The 21,023-nt window shown below is 44.2% G+C and overlaps 2 protein-coding genes across 4 annotated transcripts in view; one reads left to right on the forward strand and one right to left on the reverse strand.

Moving 5' to 3' along the window:
• PAPSS1 (3'-phosphoadenosine 5'-phosphosulfate synthase 1) overlaps positions 1 to 7,728 on the reverse strand; it is a 90,594-nt gene extending 82,866 nt beyond the window's left edge. Inside the window, exon 1 of the mRNA XM_014839100.3 lies at positions 7,415 to 7,728. Coding sequence (XP_014694586.1) covers positions 7,415 to 7,474 — 60 coding nt within the window. The 5' untranslated portion in view covers positions 7,475 to 7,728. The remainder of the gene's footprint in view (positions 1 to 7,414) is intronic.
• LOC106829820 (large ribosomal subunit protein eL18-like) lies at positions 7,596 to 19,178 on the forward strand. Of its 3 annotated transcripts, none has more exons than XM_070504546.1 (3): positions 7,596 to 7,674; positions 11,042 to 11,220; positions 17,620 to 19,172. In XM_070504546.1, the coding sequence occupies exon 3, from the start codon at positions 18,247 to 18,249 to the stop codon at positions 18,811 to 18,813; it is 567 nt and encodes a 188-aa protein (XP_070360647.1). In that variant the 5' UTR covers positions 7,596 to 7,674; positions 11,042 to 11,220; positions 17,620 to 18,246; the 3' UTR covers positions 18,814 to 19,172. The 3 variants fall into 3 exon arrangements, with proteins under 3 accessions (XP_070360647.1, XP_070360645.1, XP_070360646.1); XM_070504544.1 differs by lacking the exon at positions 7,596 to 7,674 and adding an exon at positions 7,804 to 9,282 and having other exon boundaries at positions 17,620 to 19,178; XM_070504545.1 differs by lacking the exon at positions 7,596 to 7,674 and adding an exon at positions 7,824 to 8,888 and having other exon boundaries at positions 17,620 to 19,178.
• The last annotated feature ends 1,845 nt before the right edge of the window (positions 19,179 to 21,023 follow it).

Raw genomic sequence — 21,023 nt, forward strand, 5'->3', positions numbered from 1 at the left:
AGAAAATACTACACTGTGACAGACCCCTGCCTCCCACCATGATGAGAGCAGGGCATTCTCCACACATATGAAGGGGGTTCAGAGACCGGACAGCCAAAAATACACTAATGTCTACCTCAGAGGTTGAAATAAACTACTAAAACCATGTGAGAATGCACACAAAAACTCGTACATGAATGTTCATGGCAGCATTATTCACAACAGCCAAAGAGGAGAAACAACTCCAGTGTCCACCAACTGACGAATGAACAACATGTGGTCTATGCACACAACGGAATACCATTCAACTACATAAATGAAGAACTGATCCTTGCTACGACATGGATGAACTCTGAAAACATCACGCTAAGTGAAAGAAGTCAGACACAAAAGGCCACACACCATAAGATTCCATTTATAAGAAAGTCTAGAATAAAGAAATCCAGAGACAGAAAGTAGATTACTGGTTACGGGGAAGGGCTGGGGGGACAGGGAATGACTGCTAAGGGGTACAGGGTTTTCTTTGGAGGTGATGAAAATGTTCTAAAATTAGATATTGGTGATGGTTGTACAACTCTGTGAATACACTGAAAACCCTGAGTTGCACAATTAAACATATGAAAGATAAAGACATAGGGAAGGGATGCAAGCATCAAAAAAACTAGAGAGAAGAATAGGGAAAGGAGCCTGAACAATGGCTGCATTCATCTAAAGCCAGAAACAGGACTTCTATCAGTAACATCTAATATTTTCACTATTTATACTCAGTTAAAACTTATTTGGTAAAGGACAATGTCCTTAGGAAAGGATATTCCACAAAAATAGTTACCACGCAGGTAAATACCAAAAAGAAATGCTGTTCTCTTCATTTGAACTAATTACTTAGTAATTTGCTTTCAAAACAGTCAGGATTGGGGTTTTACTGTCTTATTGACAGGTAGGCTACAGGTAAGTGACCCATCTCAGAGCAAGGGATGGTAACTTCCAGGCTGGTGGAAGAGAAAATGCTATTATCAATTGGATTTTATTGCAAATTACTACTTCTGCATTTCAGACTTAAGTAATTTTCCCCCCTTTTTCTTACTCAAAGCAAAGCAGAGGTTTTCTCAACTTTAGCATTAAGGACTTTTTGGACCAGATAATCTGCTGTGGGAGCTGTCCTGTGCATGGGGGGATGTTCAACAGCCTTGATGGCCTCTACCCAACAGAGGTCAGAAGCACCACCTCCAACTCATGCAAGTGTAACAACCAAAAACGTCTTCAGATATTGCCAAACACCCCCTGGGGGTGGCAAAATTTTACCTGGTTGAGAACCACCGGAGCAGAGAACTACTCCTCAAAATTCAACACAGAGCCAGGCTGGAGAAGCTTATTTCACACGTCAAACTTAGAGAAGCAACTATGCTAAAGAAAGGCTAACATTGCCGGGTCCTCTGTAAGAAGCCAGGGCTGCAGAACTGCCCAAAACGTGATTCCAAAGTAGCCACTATCTCCTGAAATTTCCTTGCTCTGAAAAGAAAGTAAAAATAAATACGTGAATAAATAAATATACAGATAAGTAGGAAAAAAATGTTGGTAGCCATCCCCAAGTTACTATCTAGACCTGCCCTGTCCAAAAGAACTTTCTGAGATGATGAAAATGCTTTATATTGCGCTTTCCAATACAGTGGCCCCTAGCTACACGTGCCAATGTCAACTTGAGATGTGGCTAGTGCAACTAAGGAACAGACTTTTTTACTTTAAATTTAAGTTGCTACATGTGGCTAGTAGCTACAGGACTGGACAATGCCAACCTAGACGGTGCCGTCATTCTTGTTCCTGTTGTTAGTCAACATCCAGAGTACAGTCTTGATAGAAATCCAGCTTTCCCTATGTAGGCAATTTTTCCAGCACCATCTCCCTCGCTTCTGGAGTAGGGAAATCACTGTCTGCCCCTGACACAGCCAGGCCAATGCTCTGAAGAACATACAGTCGTGCACCACATAACAACATTTCAGTCAACGACAGACCACGTATATGACGGTGCTCCCAGAAGATGAGTCCCACACAGCCTAGGTGTGTAGTAGGCTGTACCAGCCAGGTCTGTGTAAGTACTATGGGGAGGAGGAGCTTTTCCCCTACCCTTTTAGGTTCTTCTGTCTGGTCTAAGAATTAAATTGACATGAGACAGATTAACAGGAATAAAACAAACAAGAGTTTACTAACATGTATACATGGGAGAAACCCAGGAAAACTGAATAACTTGCCAAAAGAGCCAAAGCCACCACCTTAAATACCATCCTCTGCTAAAGACAAAAGAAGATGGGGGTGGGGAGAGTCAGGGACTTCAAAGGGAAGGAAGGCAATTCACAGGTAGGTGAAAAGGAGCAAACGATTGGAAAACAAGTGTGTGTTTGGCCACACAGAAACGGAAGAACAGAGAAGGGAGCCCAACAGGCTTTTCTGGGTTCCTCCCTGTCCACCATTTAGTTCATGTTATGCTAAGGTGACAGCTTGCTTCCTGAGACACGTTTTTTTAATCTGAATTCTTTTAGGCAATTAAGGGGGTGGTAACAAGAAAAACTTCTGAGTCTTTTATTTCTTAAAAATAATCAGCCTAAAATAATCCTCATGTTAGAGAGACACATTTTGGTGTGGCAAATTTTGTTCCCCTTCAGTCCACTCTATGATGTTCGCACAACCACGAAATCACCTAACAACGCATGTCACAACATATCCCGTCATGAAGCAACGCACGACTGCACTATCCTCTGGTTTGGCTTCTGATATGCTGTGTGTTCCATTTCTGCATTCCTCTTTCATTTTTGCACCACCTCAGTCTTCCCCAAAATCCAGAACGGGCTGCTGGCCTTCTGTGAAAGGCATCTAACAGTACAAGGGACAAACTGTTCAGAAAAGGTGGAACTGGAGAAAGGGAAAACTATCTCATTCATTTATTTGTTTGCTTTCTAATTAACTCTCTCCCAGGTAGAACATACTATCCATGAGAACAGGACCCTTTTCTGTCTCTACCACTGCATCCCCAGCACCTGGAACAAAGACACATGCAAAGCAGCTGTTAAATATTTCACAAATCAATGAACCGTAACAACAAGAACACCTGAGATAGTGCTCACATGACAGGCACCATCGTGCTTTAAATATATGACCTATTTAAACCTCACTAAAACCCTATGAGGTATGCACTGTTAACTCCACTATAAGGTATGTTTTATTATCCCCATTATTACAAATGAGGACATTGAGGCCCAAGGAGTTAGGTAAGATGCCCAAGATCACAAAGGTGGTAAGTGACAAAACTATCATCTGAATCCCACCACATATGGAGCGTCTTCTCTTTCTTAAGCTGTGCTAAGACATGAATAAGTTATCTAAGGCTTTTAAGATCCAAGCTTACTCTGTACAGTACCTCTTATCCCCATCCTATCATATCAGGAGGAACTCTGTGTGGACACAAGACGTCTATAATGAAATATGATTGCACGATACACCATAATAGCAGAGTGCAACACAATACAGAGGTGCTAAAGCAATTCAGTCCATATACAAGAGTGTGTACAAGTGTGAGCCACATCATTAAGAGAAAGCAGCCCAAGGCTCTGAAGATTTCAGCTGGTGATAAAGGATAACTGGTACACCAGGCAGAAGGAAAGGTTTGTGTCAAATCATGATGTAAGGTATGGAAGGAAAGCTGGGGCTGGAGATCCAGAGCAGTGGAAATTTGGGGAGCAGTGGGAGGGAGGGGAATGGAAAGGCATCCAGACAGAGACTTCTGAATGTCACGTCCGATTTCAGACCATTCTGATCCAACTTGCCAGGACGGCAGGTCCAAGCAAGGGATTTGGACCAACGTGAGCCTACAAAATGGGTGACTGACACGTGGGTCTGAACTGAGTGCTCTCCATTCCCTCAACCCAACTAACACACTCTCTAAGGGCAGATGAAACTGGTTCCACTGGAGAAAGGTTCAATCAAATGGAGGATGATATTCGTTACATCCGACACTTTGTGAGACTGAGGTAACAGGAGAGTAAAGGGGCAAGTTCATTCCTGATTTTTCTTCACTGTCCTTGTAGACATATGGAGACATCTTTCATAATACTGAATACACTCACAACGTTCCCCTGCTCTGAACACATTTTCCTACCTCTTTGCCTATATCTCCCAGGAACCCACTTCTTTTATCTGCTCCTTAATAGGAGATAATTCCCAAAGCCTAGGACTTGGTCTCACATTTCTCTCTTTATATTCTCTAAGTCAAATTTTACTATCAAATCTTTAGTTCTAAGCTTAACCTAACTTAATTCCTAGAGCTGTGCTGTCCACATGTCCTTACTGGGTATTTGAAATGGGATTAGTCTGAATTGAGATGTGTTTTAAGTACAAAATATGCTCCAGGTTAGGAAGACCTAGTACCAAAAAAAAAAGGTAGCATATCTTTTTAATAATCTTCTATTGATTATGACAGTACTGAACCTATAGTATATTGAAAAAATATTTATGTTGAAATAGTATTTTGAATATATTGGGTAAACCAAAACATACTATTGAAATTTATTTCAACCTGTTTCTTTTTACTTTTTTTAACGTGGCCTCTAGAAAATTTTAAATTTTAAATTACATATGTGGCTGACTTTATATTTCTGTTGGATAGCACTGAGCTATAGACTATCTCTACTAAGGCTGTCCCTTCGAATACAGCATGCTTTAAACTGGATCCACCACTAAGAAGCTTTATGCCGTCGCTGTGCCTCACTTTCTTCTTTTATAAAACGGAGATACTACTTCTAATAAAGAAGATAATGTAACAATAAGAGCTAACACACAACACTTACTGGATGCCAGACACTGTTCTAAGCATTTTTCATAGCTTAACTCCCTTAATCTTGACAATATCCCTGTGAGGCCACCATTCCCATTTTATAGATGAGCAAACTGTGGCACAGAGAAACTGAGTGAGTACCTAGCCAAAGGTTACATGGTTAGCAAATAGTGGAGCCCAGATTCGAGCCCAGGCAGTCAGCTCTGCGTCTTTGCTTCAAACCACTGTCTCTTGTGACACCTACCTAAGAAATGTTGCAAAGATTCAGTAAGTTAATTTAGGTAAAACATTTCAGATGTACCTGGCACAAGGTAAACTCTCTCCAGTGTGTAACTACTATCCCCCTCACCCCAACCCCTAACCTACTTCCTAATCTCCTTGCTCGTCACAACCTTTCTCCCATTTCCCAGGCCCGAAGTCTCACGAGCACCTTTCAACACGCCTCCCTCTTTCATGCCCTGAGTCACATCCTCCTCACTCTTCCTTGAGTGTTTTTAATGCATCTATTCCTCTACTCCCACCACCACCTTAGTCTGGCCCTTCTCCCCTCACCCTGGATGAATAAATAACGACAAGAACACCTTAACTAGTGCTCATGCTCCAGGCATGCTTCAAATCTATTAACTCATTTAAACCCCACTGTAACCCTCTGTTCTCCAGGGCTTCACATCTGGGCTCTAACAGAGTCTAAGCTCTTCGGCAGACTAGTCCTCCTGGAATACCAATTTTGTCATGTGCCTATTAGTTAAATATGTGAGAGGGAAATACGGTGGGCGTTCCCTATTGGGGTGCAGAAAGACTGACAGGGCCCAGAAAATTAAGAATTTTAGCCTCATGAAAAATCTCCCACAGAATCAAGCCTTAACACAGCAGCCAAACATTAACAACTACGTAACCTAGCCCCATCTTATCTATTCAATGTTATCCCACTCTTCAACAAAAACTCTCCAGAGTAGTTAAACAGGGCTCTTCATTGTTCCTGAAAAAAAAATTAACAATATTAAGTCTTATTCCCAGGCTTTTATCACAGTTCCTCTCTTCCTCAGAAATCTGAGCACATTTCTTCCCCGAAAACCCCCCCAAAACACCCAAGCTAAAATAATCTCTCCTCCAAATTGTGATAAAACTTGTATCTCACACCCATACATACCAACCAGTCTGTGGTCCGCAATGATACACTCATCCCCTGGTAATGCCACTGACAATCCCCACCAGGCCATGGGCACCAGAAAGCAAGCACGGAGGCCCTCATTCTTCATCTTTTCCACGTGGAGCACAGTTCTCTACAGAGAATATGCACTGATTTGGCAAATGGAATAGTAAATAAATGAGCTAGGGATGGTGGAACAAATTATCTGTAAATACCCTAATTTGGTCAACCTCATTTCCCTAACCAGGAAATACTCAAGGTTACAGGAGCAATATCAAACGTTTCACGGCAGTGGTTTCAGTGCACTTTCAAATCCACTATCTTCTTTATCCCTCAAAACGGCCCCGTGAAGTACACGCTACACGCTTCTTAAGTCAACGGAGGTTTAAAAAAGAGCACACAGCTGGTCAACGGCAGGGCGGAACCGAGGCCAGGACAGCAGTCCAGTGATCCTTCAATGCTGTACTTCGCCTCTCATCTCCCTTCCCTCCTTATCATCTGAGGAAGAGTCAAATAACGAGGAGGAGACAGGAATCAGGTGAAAGTCCTTGATAACAACAACTATGTAAATTAATGACCGCAAATGAACATCTGCCTGAAAGAGCTTCATCTTTCCTTGACTCAACAAGGGTAATGACGCATTGAAACCTAATTTTGTTGTACCGTGAAATAAAAATTTCTATCTAAACCTAAAACCAGTGCTTTTCCAGACGCCTAAGTTGGACACCACGCCCCCACCCCACCCCGCTCTGCACTTACACTCTTAGCTCGAGTCTGTTTCTTACGCAAGAATAATTAGGGAAGGAAGCAAGCTGATGAGGACAAACCCCTCGACCATCAGAGCCAACTGGCAGTCGTTGCTAAACGTTATAAACCATTAGTCTTCCCACACCTTACTGACTCCAGGAATCGAGTCTGTAAAACCCCATGTTATTTGCCGGATATTCCAACTCAACACCGAGCCACAAAGAACCTCAGTTCAGGGCAGCCTCAGCTCATGAATGGCCACATTGTTGGGGACTCTCCCTCCACACTGGAACTCAGAGATGGCAAGACAAGGAGATGGACTAACTGCACTGGCAGAGCCTGGAAAAACCAGGAGCTCGCGGCCGGCGCCGCCCCCGCTCCTCCGCAGACCTCGAGGCCCTCCCGAGGATGCGGGCGGCGCCCGGTCGGGGTGCGGGTTCCAGCCGCCGCCAGCCCATCCAGAGATGCTCCCCGAGGTCTCCGCGGAGCCGCGGAGCTGGGGAAGGGGCGCGCTGCCCACCAGAGCGAGTCGGCCCGCCAGCAGCGCGCCTCCCGAGCCCCCACCCCCGCGCCGCCCCGCGCGCCCCGCGCCCCGCGCCAGCCGGCGGCCTCGGGTACCGCCCCCGCTCCGGGAGGATGCACGGGAGGCGGCGGAGACGCGGCGGCCGCGGAGCGGGCTCAGACCCAGCCCCCGGAGGCGCCTCCGCTCCACTCACCCAGCTCTCCGCGTCGTTGCTTAGCTTGACTTTCTTACACAGGCTCCCGGGCACCTCCATGGCTGCAGCGCCGGCGCCGGGCTCTCAGAACCGGCCGGGCAGAGCCACCAGGACGCTGGCGGGGCAGGGCAGAGCCGGCCGGGCTGGGGGCGGGGCCTTCGCGTCGGGACTGGCGCGCGCTGACGTACGCACGCGCTCGTGCTCGCGGCTCCGACTGCGCCGCGTGGCGGCCGCGCCTCCGAAGTGGGTCCGAGGCAGAGGTACGTGCGGCGGGGCGAAGCGAACGCGCCGGACGCTCCGCCCCGCTGGTTCTGAGGAAGGGGCGGGGCCTGGGAAGGCTGTCTTGGAGCGTCCCGCCTGCAGCCCTGCGCTGCGCATGCGCAGAGACTGGGCTCGCGCCTGGCTGCGTGGCGTTCGGAGGAGCTGCTGACGCGGGGCTTCTTCCGCGTGAGCCCCGCCCGGGCTGCTGTCGCCCCCGCGTCTGTGCCGGTCCCAGCTTGGCCGGCCTCGCAAAGGGAGGCGTTAATGGGTCTACTGAACAGCTCCTTCTCCACTCGTTCCGCTTTGCTTCAAAATCCTGCTCAACGCACGATTTCCTTCAGCAGCCCGCGCCGGACGCCTGGCTGTCGATAACGGACGTCTCGAGGGGCGCGGGTTGCTCCAAGGAGACCGTTCGACGCCCCTCAGCGGCCCCGGTCCCGCCGAGCCGTGCCCGGGTCCCCGCCATGCGGCCGTCACGCCGGGGCCCACACGCCTGAGACGGAAGCCCCGTCCGCCCGCCCCGCCGCCCGCGGAGGCGCAGCTCTCCCTGGGCACCCATCCGGGGCTGTGTGTGGAGCCCAGTTATGCCGATGACGGAGGGGCTCGGGTTCCCGGGTCCGGACGCCACACCCCGCCGCCGCTGCCGCCGGCGTCTCCGCGAGGCCCGGCCCTCGGAGAGGGAAATGGCGTTCGGAGTAGCCGTCGGGCTCTAGGACGCTCACTGCTCGCGAGGCAGCCCCTATGCCTAGGCTTTTTCATGGAAAGACTGTTTTTTAAGGCAAATATAAGTTTCCATTGATACTATTTAGATCCATGAGTCCTGGTGTGGGTCGCACAAATGGGCCTGAAACATCTTGTCAAAGGAGAAACAAGGAGAGTGTCAAAAACTGCTGGGATTACGTCAGAAGGGCTCAAGAGCCAACTGGAAGGAGCCTCCCCGTGTCAGCAAGGGCACAGAGACAATCACTGAAAGACACTGAAACAAATCAAATGTGTTTGAATCTAAGTATTCATAATGGCGACAATTAAAAAGAACTCAGTTGTCCCCTTGGAGGATGCTAATGAGCCGACTCTATTTTGAAAACCGATAAAGAAAGGGGAAGCATTGAGCTTTCACCTCCATCCCCTGCGCCGCTGTATGTCAGGTGATGAACGAGTTGATGACAGAAGGTTGGCCTCTGTGGAAGTACAGCTAGCAAATGAAGAAGGAATGGTAAAATTGTAATGTGACCACTTTACACCTCCTGATGATTTCGTAATGGATGAAAACAATGATCCTCAGTGGCTGTTATCATGAAAATAACGTCAGAACTTTTTTGCCTCTTGATGAAGTATTAATGCAAAAAAAAAAATCTAATCTGATTCTAATCAAGCATTCAGGTCTAATTATCCATTTGCAGTTAATGCAGAGGAAAGAGGAAGATGTAAAATTACCACAAATGAAATCAGCCAAATCCAAACTGTGGAAAACTCTACATCATGAGTGACTTGAGGGGGCCGCCCCATGGCACAGCGGTTAAGTGCGCACGTTCTGCTTCGGTGGCCCCGGGGTTTGTAGGTTCGGATCCTGGGTGCGGACGTGGCACAGTTTGGCACACCATGCTATGGTAGGCGTCCCACATATAAAGGAGAGGAAGATGGGCACAGGTGTTAGCTCAGGGCCAGTCTTCCTCAGCAAAAGGAGGAGGATTGGCAGCAGTTAGCTCAGGGCTAATCTTCCTAAAAAAAATAAATAAGTGACTTGATTCTTCCATAATTCCATTACAGGAAAAAAATAAGTGAGGCAGAACTAAAGATTAAAAGAAAATTGAGAGAGGTATCAAGCAGTTAAAATATATGGAACTTATTTGAACAACGATTCAAATAAAAGAATACTTTTTTAAGAATGTGTGTGGCAATGGGGAAGTTTAAGGGGTCCTTGCATTCTTGATAGTAAAGACTTACTTGTTTTGGTGTGATAATAGCATTAGTATTCTATTTTTTAAAGGAGTAATTTTAGGCTACATACTGAAAGATTTATCAATGAAGTAACGATGCCATAAATATTCAGGAAACAAAATAGGGCTCTTGGAAATTAAAAACATGATACCAGGAGTAGAAGAAAAGGTGAAGATACCTCCAAGAATGCAGAGCAAAAATCTGAAAAGATGAGAAAAAGAGGAGAGTTTAAAAAAAGAAAGAACAGTCCAGGAAGTCCAACATCCAAATATTAGGAATTCCAAAGAGAAAACTCTTAGGAGGAAATAACCAGGGAAATGGTTCAACAAAATTTCCTAGAACTGAAGGACTTGAATCCTTCCATGAATGTCTAGCTCAACAGATAAAAGTTGCACACACAAAGCATAGCACTATGAAATTTCAGCACACGGTCCCCCAGTGTTCTGAAATTGTTTGGAAATCCTACAAGCTTCCAAGTAGAAGAAAGAGAATTCACAAAGAAGTAGGAATAAAAATGGATTGAAGTTATCAAGGAAAACACTGAGAGCTAGAAAACAAATGGAACAGTACCTTCAGAGCTCTGAGAGAAAAGTATGTCCAATCTAGAATGTGGAATCATCAGATACCCTTTCTGAAGGAAATGATGGAGGATATGCTCCACCAAAATGGGAAGAGAAAGACATGGCATGCGGGGTTTCCACACAGGACACAGCAGAAGGAAATTCCCAGATTGATGGTGAAGGGAGATCCCAGGATGACTGCTGCATACCAGGTCTAGAGTATATGAGCCAGAAGACTCTCCAAGTGGTTGGAAGGCCCTTGGGGAGCCTTGTTTAGGAAAATGAAGTTAATAGAGCATCTGATAGGATTGAGTATATTGACTATATTGATTCAGACAACTGACAAAGAGTTTGGGGTTAAATTAGTGATTACTTAGAAAACTAAGTCATCAAAAAGGACACATTTATTGTACCCTCTCTGTACAAACTATTTCAGGGCCATCAAATAGTTGATGAGGGAAAGTTCACACTGATAGAATTTTAGCTAATAAATGCAGAAGGAATATTGGCATTTAAAAATAATTTTAAACACCTGATGAGGTAATTAATATAGTCAATAATCGTTAGTGAGTGCTAAAAGTACTAGGTGAAGAGTAGCATGATGGTTGATTTTGTTTATCGACTGGGTCATGGGGTGCCCAGATGTTTGGTTAAACATTATTCTGGGAGTGTCTGTAAGGATGTTTCTGGGTGAGATTAACATTTGAATCAGCAGACTGAGTAAAGCATATTGCCCTCCCTAGTGTGTATGGGCCTCATCCAATCAGTTGAAGGCCTGAGTAGAAGAAAAAGAGGACTCTTTTGCAGGTAAGAGGGAACTCCTGCCTTACTGCCTTGAGCTGAGACAGTGGTCTTTTCTTGCTTTCAGATTTGAACTGGAACCTTGGCTTTTGGGTCTCAAGCCTACTGGCTTTCAGACTGGAACTTAGACCATCAGCTCTCCTGGTCCTCAAGCCTTTGGACTTGGAATGGAACTACATTCTCAGCTCTCGTGGGTCTCCAGCTTGCTGACTGCAGATCTTGAGACTTCTCAGCCTCCATAATCACGTGAGCCAGTTCCTTATAGTAAATCTCTTTCTATCCATCTATTCTATTGGTTCTGTTTCTCTGGGAAACCCTGACTAACACAGGTAGGAAAAGGACTTTTCTAATGGAGGGATCAGGCTCACCTCACCTGTGTCCACTGATCAATCTTAGCATCTTTAAACCTGGGACACCAGATACCAGCTACCATAAAATGGGATATAATAAGAAATACTCAGTACTGATTGTCTTAATTTGGGTTGTTCAAGAACCAGGTAAGGAAAGAAGGATTCGGGTACAAGTCATTTATTTGGGAGGTGATCCCAGGAAGCACCATTGGTGGAGTGTGAAAACAATGCAGGAACAGGAAGGAAGTCAATAAAGAGCATGTTATCAAGCAGCCATTGTGGGCATCTTGAGCTTAATCCCACAGGGGAACTCTGAGAAACAGTGTTGAACGCGTGCTTCAGAGTATAGTACCTGAGAGGAGAGAGCTGGGGTGTTTACACAGCTCCCTTCCATCATTCTTCAAGGGCTCCTCCCAGGAAGTGTTCATTCCTAGTACTTTTGGATTGCAATGTGCATAGGTAGAGAGGGCACTGGTCCCAAAAGAAGCCCTCATGCAAAGGGATGGAGGTGTTAGGGCCAGCCCTGTTGGCTTAGTGGTTAGGTTCAGCACACTCCATTGTGGTGCCCCAGGTTTGCTTCCTGGGTGCAGACCTACACCACTTGTCTGTCCATGGCTGTGCTGTGGCTGCAGCTCACATACAAAAAGAGGAAGATTGGCAATGGATGTTAGCTCAGGGCAAATCTTCCTCAGCAAAAAAGAGAGAGAGAGAGATGGGGATATACTCACAGGTAGAAGTCAGAATGGCATGCTCCACAATAATAAGGGCTGAGGGGATATGGATGGAGCACCAGAACTGTTTGCTATAACCACTTAGTAAGTATTCTTTAAAAAGAAAAGAAAAAGCATGGGTGTGTTTCTGTACTCTTCTTTTTTACTTAAGGGACTACTTTTTAAGAAGAGAAAAATAATAAAGAACTTCATAAAGAAAACCACACTCACCCACAGAAAAAAAAAAAAAAGCTATCTCCAAAGTGAAAATATCATGCTGAAAAAGAAGGATGATAATAGTTTTACTACGTGGCTCAGCTCTAAATCACACATACTTAGTCATAATAGTATAAACAATGAATGCAAACATTAAAGCTGCAATATGATTAGGTGGAGAGGTTGAGGAGATAGAAGGAGTGTGTGTGTGTGTGAGTGATTCTGTGTGTATGTGAGTGTGATAGTGATAGGAGAGGAAAGAGGGATACATCCTCATTTTCCATAAAGAGAAACCAATAGATACTGCCTAACATATAAAGACCAAGAATAGCAATACACCCATTATTTCAAGATATGGAGATACATACAGAGAGGATTAGCTAAAAGACTTAAGAGTAGTTGCCTACTTTTAAGAGAAGGAAAATTGCGGGAGAAGGGGAAGATGACCAACGATTTCTTTTTTGTCATAAAATTCCTTATAGAATTATTTGACCCTAAGCTATCTGGGTATATGATTTTGGCACACACATGCAAAAAACCTTTTTTTTTTAAAGAGTGAATTAGAGTCAAATGAAGTGAGCATGTGAGAACAACCCTTAACATGTTTGGCTTAAAAAAGGAGCAAAGTAATGAGACATAGCTGAAGGACAACCCAGAATCAGGATGGGATATTTTAAAAAGAAAGGAGAAGCTAGAGCAAACTGGATGATGATAAGGATGATCCGACAGAGAGCAGGAGAGTAGTAGATGGATGGAAGTCCTTGAGGGTTGGAATCCAAAGTACTAGTGAAGATGGGCCTTTGACGGTCACAGGTAATTCCTGCAAAATAAAGTAAAAGAGAAGATGAGCAAGGTGCCAGTCCATTTGAGTAGGTGGTGGGAAGAGGAGGGAGTTTCCACTGAGGGCGTTTATTTTCCCAGGTAAGTATGAGGCAGAGCCTTTAGTGAGAGGGGACCATGCTTTGAGAACTATGGCTCTAAGTAACGAGTGGGCACTCCTAGATATCTATAACTAAGTAATTAAGCTTAGACACTGAGGTACTCTTCCCTCATAACTTAACCACGTATTCCCAAAGTCATCCAAACTGAGAAGAACAAATTAAATATTTTAAGCTAAACTGAGGAGCTATAAAAATTAGGAAACCCAGAGCAAAGTGTATTTTAACCCTTTGGGGAGACAGATATTCTCAGTAAGATGGTAATGGTTAAGTAAGTATGCTTGGTAACATTGTAAGTCACTGACCTTGGTAATATTGGAGCATGAGTCTCAGAAGGTCGTCAGGATGAACAGAATTAAAAAGATGCCGCACAAGCCAGAGGTAAATGGTCCCCAGAATCTCATTCACCTCCACACTCCCTATTGTTAAACCCCCGCCAGCTGAGAACCTGGGGTGATGACTTGGAAGCAGACAGAGATATTTGATTTCCGTCTGGAAGGAATCACTGCAGGTTCAGGAAAATTCCCTCCTACTCACTTCAAGTCTCTGGGACTTGCCAGGGGTCAGAGGATAGAGGAAATTACCCCTCCAGTCAAGGCAGTTCCATTGCTTCACACTTTGCGTATGTGGAGAAGTATGAAGGCATATCTTCTCCACCAGGGGGATTTGACTGAGTAGAGAGCAAGATAAGAGAAATGGGGCTGGGAGAAGCCTTAAAACATCACTTAGCAATTTCATCTGAAGCATTTCCATTGTCATTTTTTTCCTTAGAAATAAGCCCCCAGATAGTGAATTTCACAATACCACTTACTAAAAATTGTTGGGGGTTTTTTTTGAGGAAGATTAGCCCTGAGCTAACCGCTGCCAATCCTCTTCCTTTTGCTGAGGAAGACTGGCCCTGAGCTAACATCCATGCCCATCTTCCTCTACTTTATATGTGGGACGCCTACCACAGCATGGCTTGTCAAACGGTGCCGTGTCCGCACCCAGGATGCGAACCTGCGAACCCTGGACCGCTGAAGCGAAATGTGTGCACTTAACCGCTGCACCACCGGGCCAGCCCCATAATTGTTGTATTTTTAAATTATGGCTTGTCCATAATTCAAAGGAGATCTTCTTCACAGTAAGTGAAAATAATTTGCTAGAATTCTAGGTTTTCTACTAATTATATGACCTTGGGAAAATCATATAAACCTGAACATAAGAATTTAATCAAAACCACAAATTATCTTTAAACACTGTACTATTTCTATATGTTAAAGTAGCTGAGTAGTAAGTAATGGGAAGCAGCACCAAGCACAGCATATATTCTTTTCCCTGATTCTTTCAGCATAATTATGAGATTCATCCATGTTGTGCATGTGTCAATAGTTCATTCCACTTTATTGATGATTAGTATTCCATTGTATGGTGTTATGATTTTGTTAAATTAGCATTAGTTAAGTGGAGCACAGGGTGCCAGATGGTGAACTGCGGCTCAACAACAGACCAGAAGAGAAACTGAAATAGAGAAGTTTTATTACTCACAGGTCCTGGAGGATGTATCCAGCATTCCTTGAGGGGCCACATGGGGAGGTCAAGGCAGGGTGCAGCCAGAGAGAAGACTAGACCTCGGGTATGTGATTTATTAGGGTCCACAGGTGGAGTGCTCTGGGGTTCCCAGGCTAAGGCTGGATTGGTCAATTCAAACCAAAAAGAGTGGGGTTTTGGTAAGCTCCATGGGGGTCTTACGTAAGCAACACACAAGGGGAAAGTCTCAGGAGTCAGGGGAGACTGTTGATCACAAGGGCTGTTGGGGAAGTCACATCAGGAACTTACATTTGCTGTGTCAGTTAAAGGTCTCTGCAGGCCACCTGGCCAAACGAAATGGATGCCGAGGCAGCAACACTATGGAGCAGCTTAGCTGAACTCTTGACATACGGATACACCATGATTTGTTTATTCATCTGTCGAAGGCTATTTGGATAATTTCACTTTGGGGCTCTTACAAATAAGGCTCCCCTAAACATTCGTGTACAAGTCTCTGTGTGGACGTGTGCTTTCCTTTCCCCAGCTAAATACCCAGGAGGGAATGGCTGGGCCATTTGGAGGGCAGATGTTTAATTTTTTGAAAAACTGCCCAAACCATTTTCCAAAGTGGTTGTACAATGTTACATTCCTGCCAGCAGTGGATGAGAATTGTCATTCCTCCATCTCCTTGCCACCACGTGGTATGGTTGGTCTTTTTAATTTTAGTCATTGTAGTAGTATGCAATGGTATCTCATTATGTTTGAATTTGCACTCCCCTAGTGACTAATGATGTTAAACATCTTTTCATATGCTGATTTGTTTTCTGCGTATCTTCTTTGGTTAAGGGTCTGAACAGATCTTTTGTCCATTTTCTTATTGAGTTGTTTGTTCTCTTATTACTAAGTTTTGAAAATTCTCTATATCTTCCATCACAAACATTTTATGTTTCATCTCTAGAAGTTCAACGTGGGTCTTTTTTTAAAAAAAAATGTCTTCCATGCCTCCATTTAATGTGAGCAATCTTTCTTTCCCCTACCTGTTTGAAAAAGGTAAAAATAACTTTTAATGTCCTCAAACTACTAAATCTGTTTTCTGTATTCTTTGTATTGACTCATTTTTCTCATAATGGGTTATATCTTCCTGTCCTGTCTCCTTTTTTCTCCTCCTTATCAAGCTCCTGATATTGTGAATTTTGCCTTACTGAATGCTTAATATTTTTGTATTCCTATAAATATTCTTGAGCTTTATTCTGGGCCACAGTTCAATTACTTGGAAACAGTTTGATCCTTTCAAGGGTTGTTTTTAGCATCATTAGGTCGTACTAGAGCAGCCTTTAGTCTGTGACTAATTGTATCTCACCATTCAGAACGCCATTTTGAGTACTTTGCCCAATGCCAAGGTTTTCCACATTGGCTACTGAGAACATGATCTATTGTCTGCTGGTGGTGAGTTCCAGGCATATTTTCCTTTGCTCCTTTTGGGTGGTGTTTTTTTCTGTCCTATGTCATTTTCCTCACTTGTCTTTGCTCAGCTGGGCTTTCTGCCATCTCTGGAGCTCTCTCCTCTCAAGTACTCTGGGGTCTCTCCCAGACTCCCAGCTGCAATTTCTTAACTCAGGGGGAATGCTGGTCTCTGCCTGGGTTCCCCCTCCCTGCCCTGTAGCCTGGAAACTTTGTCCAGATACTAAGCTAAAGCAATTATAGGGCTTGCCTCATTTATTACCCCATGTCACAGGGATCACTGTCCTGCCCTACCTGGTATCCAATGTCTGATCTGTTGTTTCATATATTATTTTGTTGGGGTTTTTTGTAGTTATTTCAGGCAGGAGAGTATATCCAATCTCTGACACTTTGCCCAGAAATAGAAGTTGCTTCTTTTTTTGCTGAGGAAGATTCGCCCTGAGCTAACATCTGTGCCAGTCTTCTTCTGTTTTGTATGTCGGTCGCTGCCACAGCATGTCCACCACTGAGTGATGTAGGTCCGTGCCAGGGAACCAAACCAGGCCGCCAAGATGGAGTGCGCCAAACCCAACCACTAGTCCATGGGGCCAGCCCCTAGAAGTTGCTTTTTTATGTGGTTACTTTTAGAGTAATAACTTCTTTTGTTTTTTTGTTTCACCATTTAAATGTAAATTCCTGGGCAATATAATTTAATCTTGACAATTTAAAAAGTAAGATATGTCTTTAAAACCATTTTAATCTGTAAATGTACTTCTCCATCCTTTTCATTTCCTTATAGTTCACTAAAGGGGAGTGGGGTGCTGACCTCACTAAATTTGGAAATGAGTGGAGTCTGTAAAACTAAAGGCAAAAGGAACTACACATAAGCATTGTAGTCTAGTTGATAAGTCATTCCCCATGAGGATACAGGTTACAGTTCTGATGCTGCTATACATATATAATGGAACTGAACAATTACCTGAATGGGTGGCACAAAGTGGGAGCCAAGATTCTCACTGCTGGAGTGGGATAAGCAAGGGGTGGGGGTTGGGGGGAGGCTAGAATGATCCCTGTGGTAATGGATTAGAATTGGAGACATTAGTAAGAACTCATGTTTAGCTTAATATGGATATAAATGATTACATATAGAAATATTTATAGATATGAGTATATACATAAGTGAAATACACATGTATATTTCTTTACTCACATAAGTGAAATACACATGTATATTTCTTTACTCTGTCAGCTGAAAGGGCTCAAAAGAAACAACACCTCAGTAGCAATGAGGACACCTAATGCTCAGATCTTGGTTTCCAATACCATTTCCAATAAAAGGAACCAGAGCTTCTTGGAAAAATGGCTGATTCTAAGACTAGCAAAGAAATATACAAGATGAGCCTGGAATGTCTTGGAGTACCAAAAAGCGAGGAAGTACCAAAAAAAACCCCCCAAAAATAACAAAACACCGTATTCATGCAGGTCGGTCAAAGGAGCACAGGAGCCGAATGAAAGAGCTGTCAATGGCCAAAGCTGGAACAATTTGAGCAACAAAATAAAGTAGTATTGGATTATCACAACTGTAAAATAAATATCTATGGGCCCTTATTGATATAAATGAATGATTGAATAAATAAATAAATGGGGAGAAGAGAAAAATCTCCCATGCAGAAGAATTCTAAACAATTTATGCAGATACTTGACTCTCAAGGAGAGGGAGCATAAATCTCCACTCCTTAAATATGGACTGTGCACACTACCTTTCAAGTAGTGCATTTGGAAATGGGGAGAAAAAGAGTTAACCTCATGGTGAAGAAACTTGACAAAACTGCTTCATCCAGGTGATCAAGATCCATATCAACAGTGATAAATCATGTTGATAGTATGTAGTTTTGATGTGCCATGATGAAAATGACACTTTACCTTTGTGATCCTCTCCAAAAACCCATAACCCCAGTCAAATCATGAGGAAAACAGACAAATTCCAGTAGAGGAATAAGCTGCAAAATCCCTGACCAGTACTCCTTAAAACTGTCAAGGTCAAGGCTTTCCCCGCCCACCTGGAATCCGTGCTCTCTTTCCGGACCTGGCTGAGGAGCAGGTGCCATCATGGGAGTCGACATCCGCCACAACAAGGACCAAAAGGTTCGGCGCAAGGAGCCCAAGAGCCAGGACATCTACCTGAGACTGTTGGTCAAGCTGTACAGGTTTCTGGCCAGACGAACCAACTCCACCTTCAACCTAGTTGTGCTGAAGAGGCTGTTCATGAGTCACACCAACCGGCCACCTCTGTCCCTTTCCCGCATGATCCGGAAGATGAAGCTTCTTGGCCGGGAAAACAAAACAGCTGTGGTTGTAGGGACTATCACCGACGACTTGCGGGTCCAGGAGGTGCCCAAACTGAAGGTGTGTGCCCTGCGTGTGAGCAGTCGTGCCTGGAGCCGCATCCTCAAGGCTGGGGGCAAGATCCTCACCTTCGACCAGCTGGCCCTGGACTCCCCGAAGGGCTGTGGCACCGTCCTGCTCTCTGGTGCTCGAAAGGGCCAAGAGGTGTACAGGCATTTCGGCAAGGCTCCAGGGACCCCGCACAGCCACACCAAACCCTATGTGCGTTCCAAGGGCCGCAAGTTCAATTGCGCCAGAGGCCGACGGGCCAGCCGGGGCTACAAAAACTAACCGCGGATTCTACCTTGTTATTAAGAAGATTTTGGACGCTGAAAAAAAAAAAAAAAACTGTCAAGGTCATCAAAAACAAGGAAAGTCTGAGAAACTGTCATAGCCAAGAAGAGCCTAGGGAGACATGACAACTAAATGTAATATGGCAACCTGGATGGGGCCCTGGAACAGAAAAATAAATTAGGTAAAAACTGAGGAAATCTGAATAAACTGTGGATTTTAGTTAATGTATCAGTATTGGTTCATTAAGTGTAACAATGTCCACTACTAAGGAAAAATGTTAACAATAGGGAAAACTGAGTATGGGGTATATGGGAACTCTCTGTACCATCTGCTTAATTTTTTTGTAAATAGAAAACTGTTCTAAAAAATAAAAACTATTAAAAAAAAAAAAAAAAAAGAATCCTGACACTCCAAAGCAAACATGTTTCTCTCTTGTGCTGGATCTACAAATGCTCAGCATCCATGAGCCTGTCCAGACGACAACAGCAGACAAGTACTGTTCACTCCTTGCCTCTCAACTTAATTTCTTCTCCCTCATGAGAATTGCAGCTGTGCCACTAATTGAGTTGATGTTCTGATGTCAATACTCTACCTCTTGTCACTGACATTCTAGACCTGGCTTTTCCGTGGACTGAAACTGAATTTTCTGAGTGCCATTCCCTGCTCCTTAGCACCCTCTCCTAATAAATACCCTAGGGAGTGATTGCATTTTGACTCCACCATAGTGGCCCGCAAACCTTTTTCCAGTGTTCCCTAGAACAGCTCTGCTTTAGTAATTAGCTAAATTTGGCACAACCGTTCCGGTTTCACTGGTGTCCGTGTGAGATCTCCTTTCATCTGTCACCTTCCTTCTATAATTTCCTCGTTATTCCTTTCTGGTAGTCACTGGGGGGAAATAACACGTCCAGAACTAGAATTTTCAGCATACATCTCTGAGATCCTTTATAAAGAAAAATTCTCACCTATAGCCAGTTTCTTCTGCAGCTGTCGATCAAAGAGTTTCCTACAACAGTTGAAAAAACTGCCTGAACAGTTGGTTTGCCAGCTGCCCCTGTCCTGCCTATGGTTGGGCCCCCTAGGAGGGGTCCCCCCTGTGTTTGCTTGCCTGTGAAGGGACTTGTCATAGTGGCACTTCCCCCTGACCAGACAATTCGACAGAGTGTTTTCTTATTCTGAGTAAGAGAGCACCAGCCTCTCCCTGACATCGTGTATTAATTGGACTCTTTCAGATAGTGCAAAATAGAAACATGGATGGGCCACCCTTGGACATAGATGGGGTTTTATTCAAAAGATAGGAGGAAAAAGGGAAAGAAGAAGTGTTTTCAGCAGCCACACAACAGCATAGTGAAGAAATAGCACCATAGGGCTCCATAGAATGGAAGCTCATTTATTCTCTGCTTCTGCTGCTGCTGCTCCCGCCTCTAACTGACTGACTGATTTCCTCACACTCAAACTACCCAAGTGATAGGATCCAATTTGGCCTGCCTATCACAATCCATTTAGGCTACCCCTGTTGGTCAAAGCTCTTGTGCCAGCATATCTTTTAAGTTGCCCACCAGCCTGTAGATAGCTGCCTTTGAGTCAGGTGCCCATCTGGAGTCTAGTCACCTGCAACCAGGAGATGGGGTCGTGTAGTCCAAAGTACAACTAATTCATTAGGAAGCACCTACATGGGTGTTGTAGGTCAGGAAGAAACTCAGAATCATGTACTCCTCTTTTACATAATAAACCTGTTTTTCCCAAAGTTCCTTCCTTTGGAAACATGGATTCTTTTAATGTTAATGTGTGTTTTGCAAAAAAGGGTCCTATGATAAATCTCATTCAACAAATATTTATAAGGGATTACTAAGTGCCAGACAGTTCTACACACTTAAATGTTTGGGAAATGCCAGGTTAAAAAAAGTAAACATTTTTGTACTGCAACATCCTTAGTGTTTTTAGCACGCCATTATAAGCCTAAGAGAAGGGCTATCTTTTGCACTGTCTCCCAAATTTATTGAACCAGGTACACTTTTTCTGAAAAGCATTTTGTAAGCCTCAGAATACACAAAAGAGACATCCTGAAAAACACTTGATTTTACAATTGAGGATCCAGGAAATGAGCTTGTCAAGGACACGTACTGTAATAGCTAGTCTCTACAAGGTACCTCTTTTCCCCTGATGAACCACCGCTCCTGGTAATCACACCCTTGTGTAGTCCTCTCCCA

This window comes from Equus asinus, chromosome 3 (genome assembly GCF_041296235.1).
Source record: "Equus asinus isolate D_3611 breed Donkey chromosome 3, EquAss-T2T_v2, whole genome shotgun sequence".
NCBI classification, from domain to species: domain Eukaryota; kingdom Metazoa; phylum Chordata; class Mammalia; order Perissodactyla; family Equidae; genus Equus; species Equus asinus.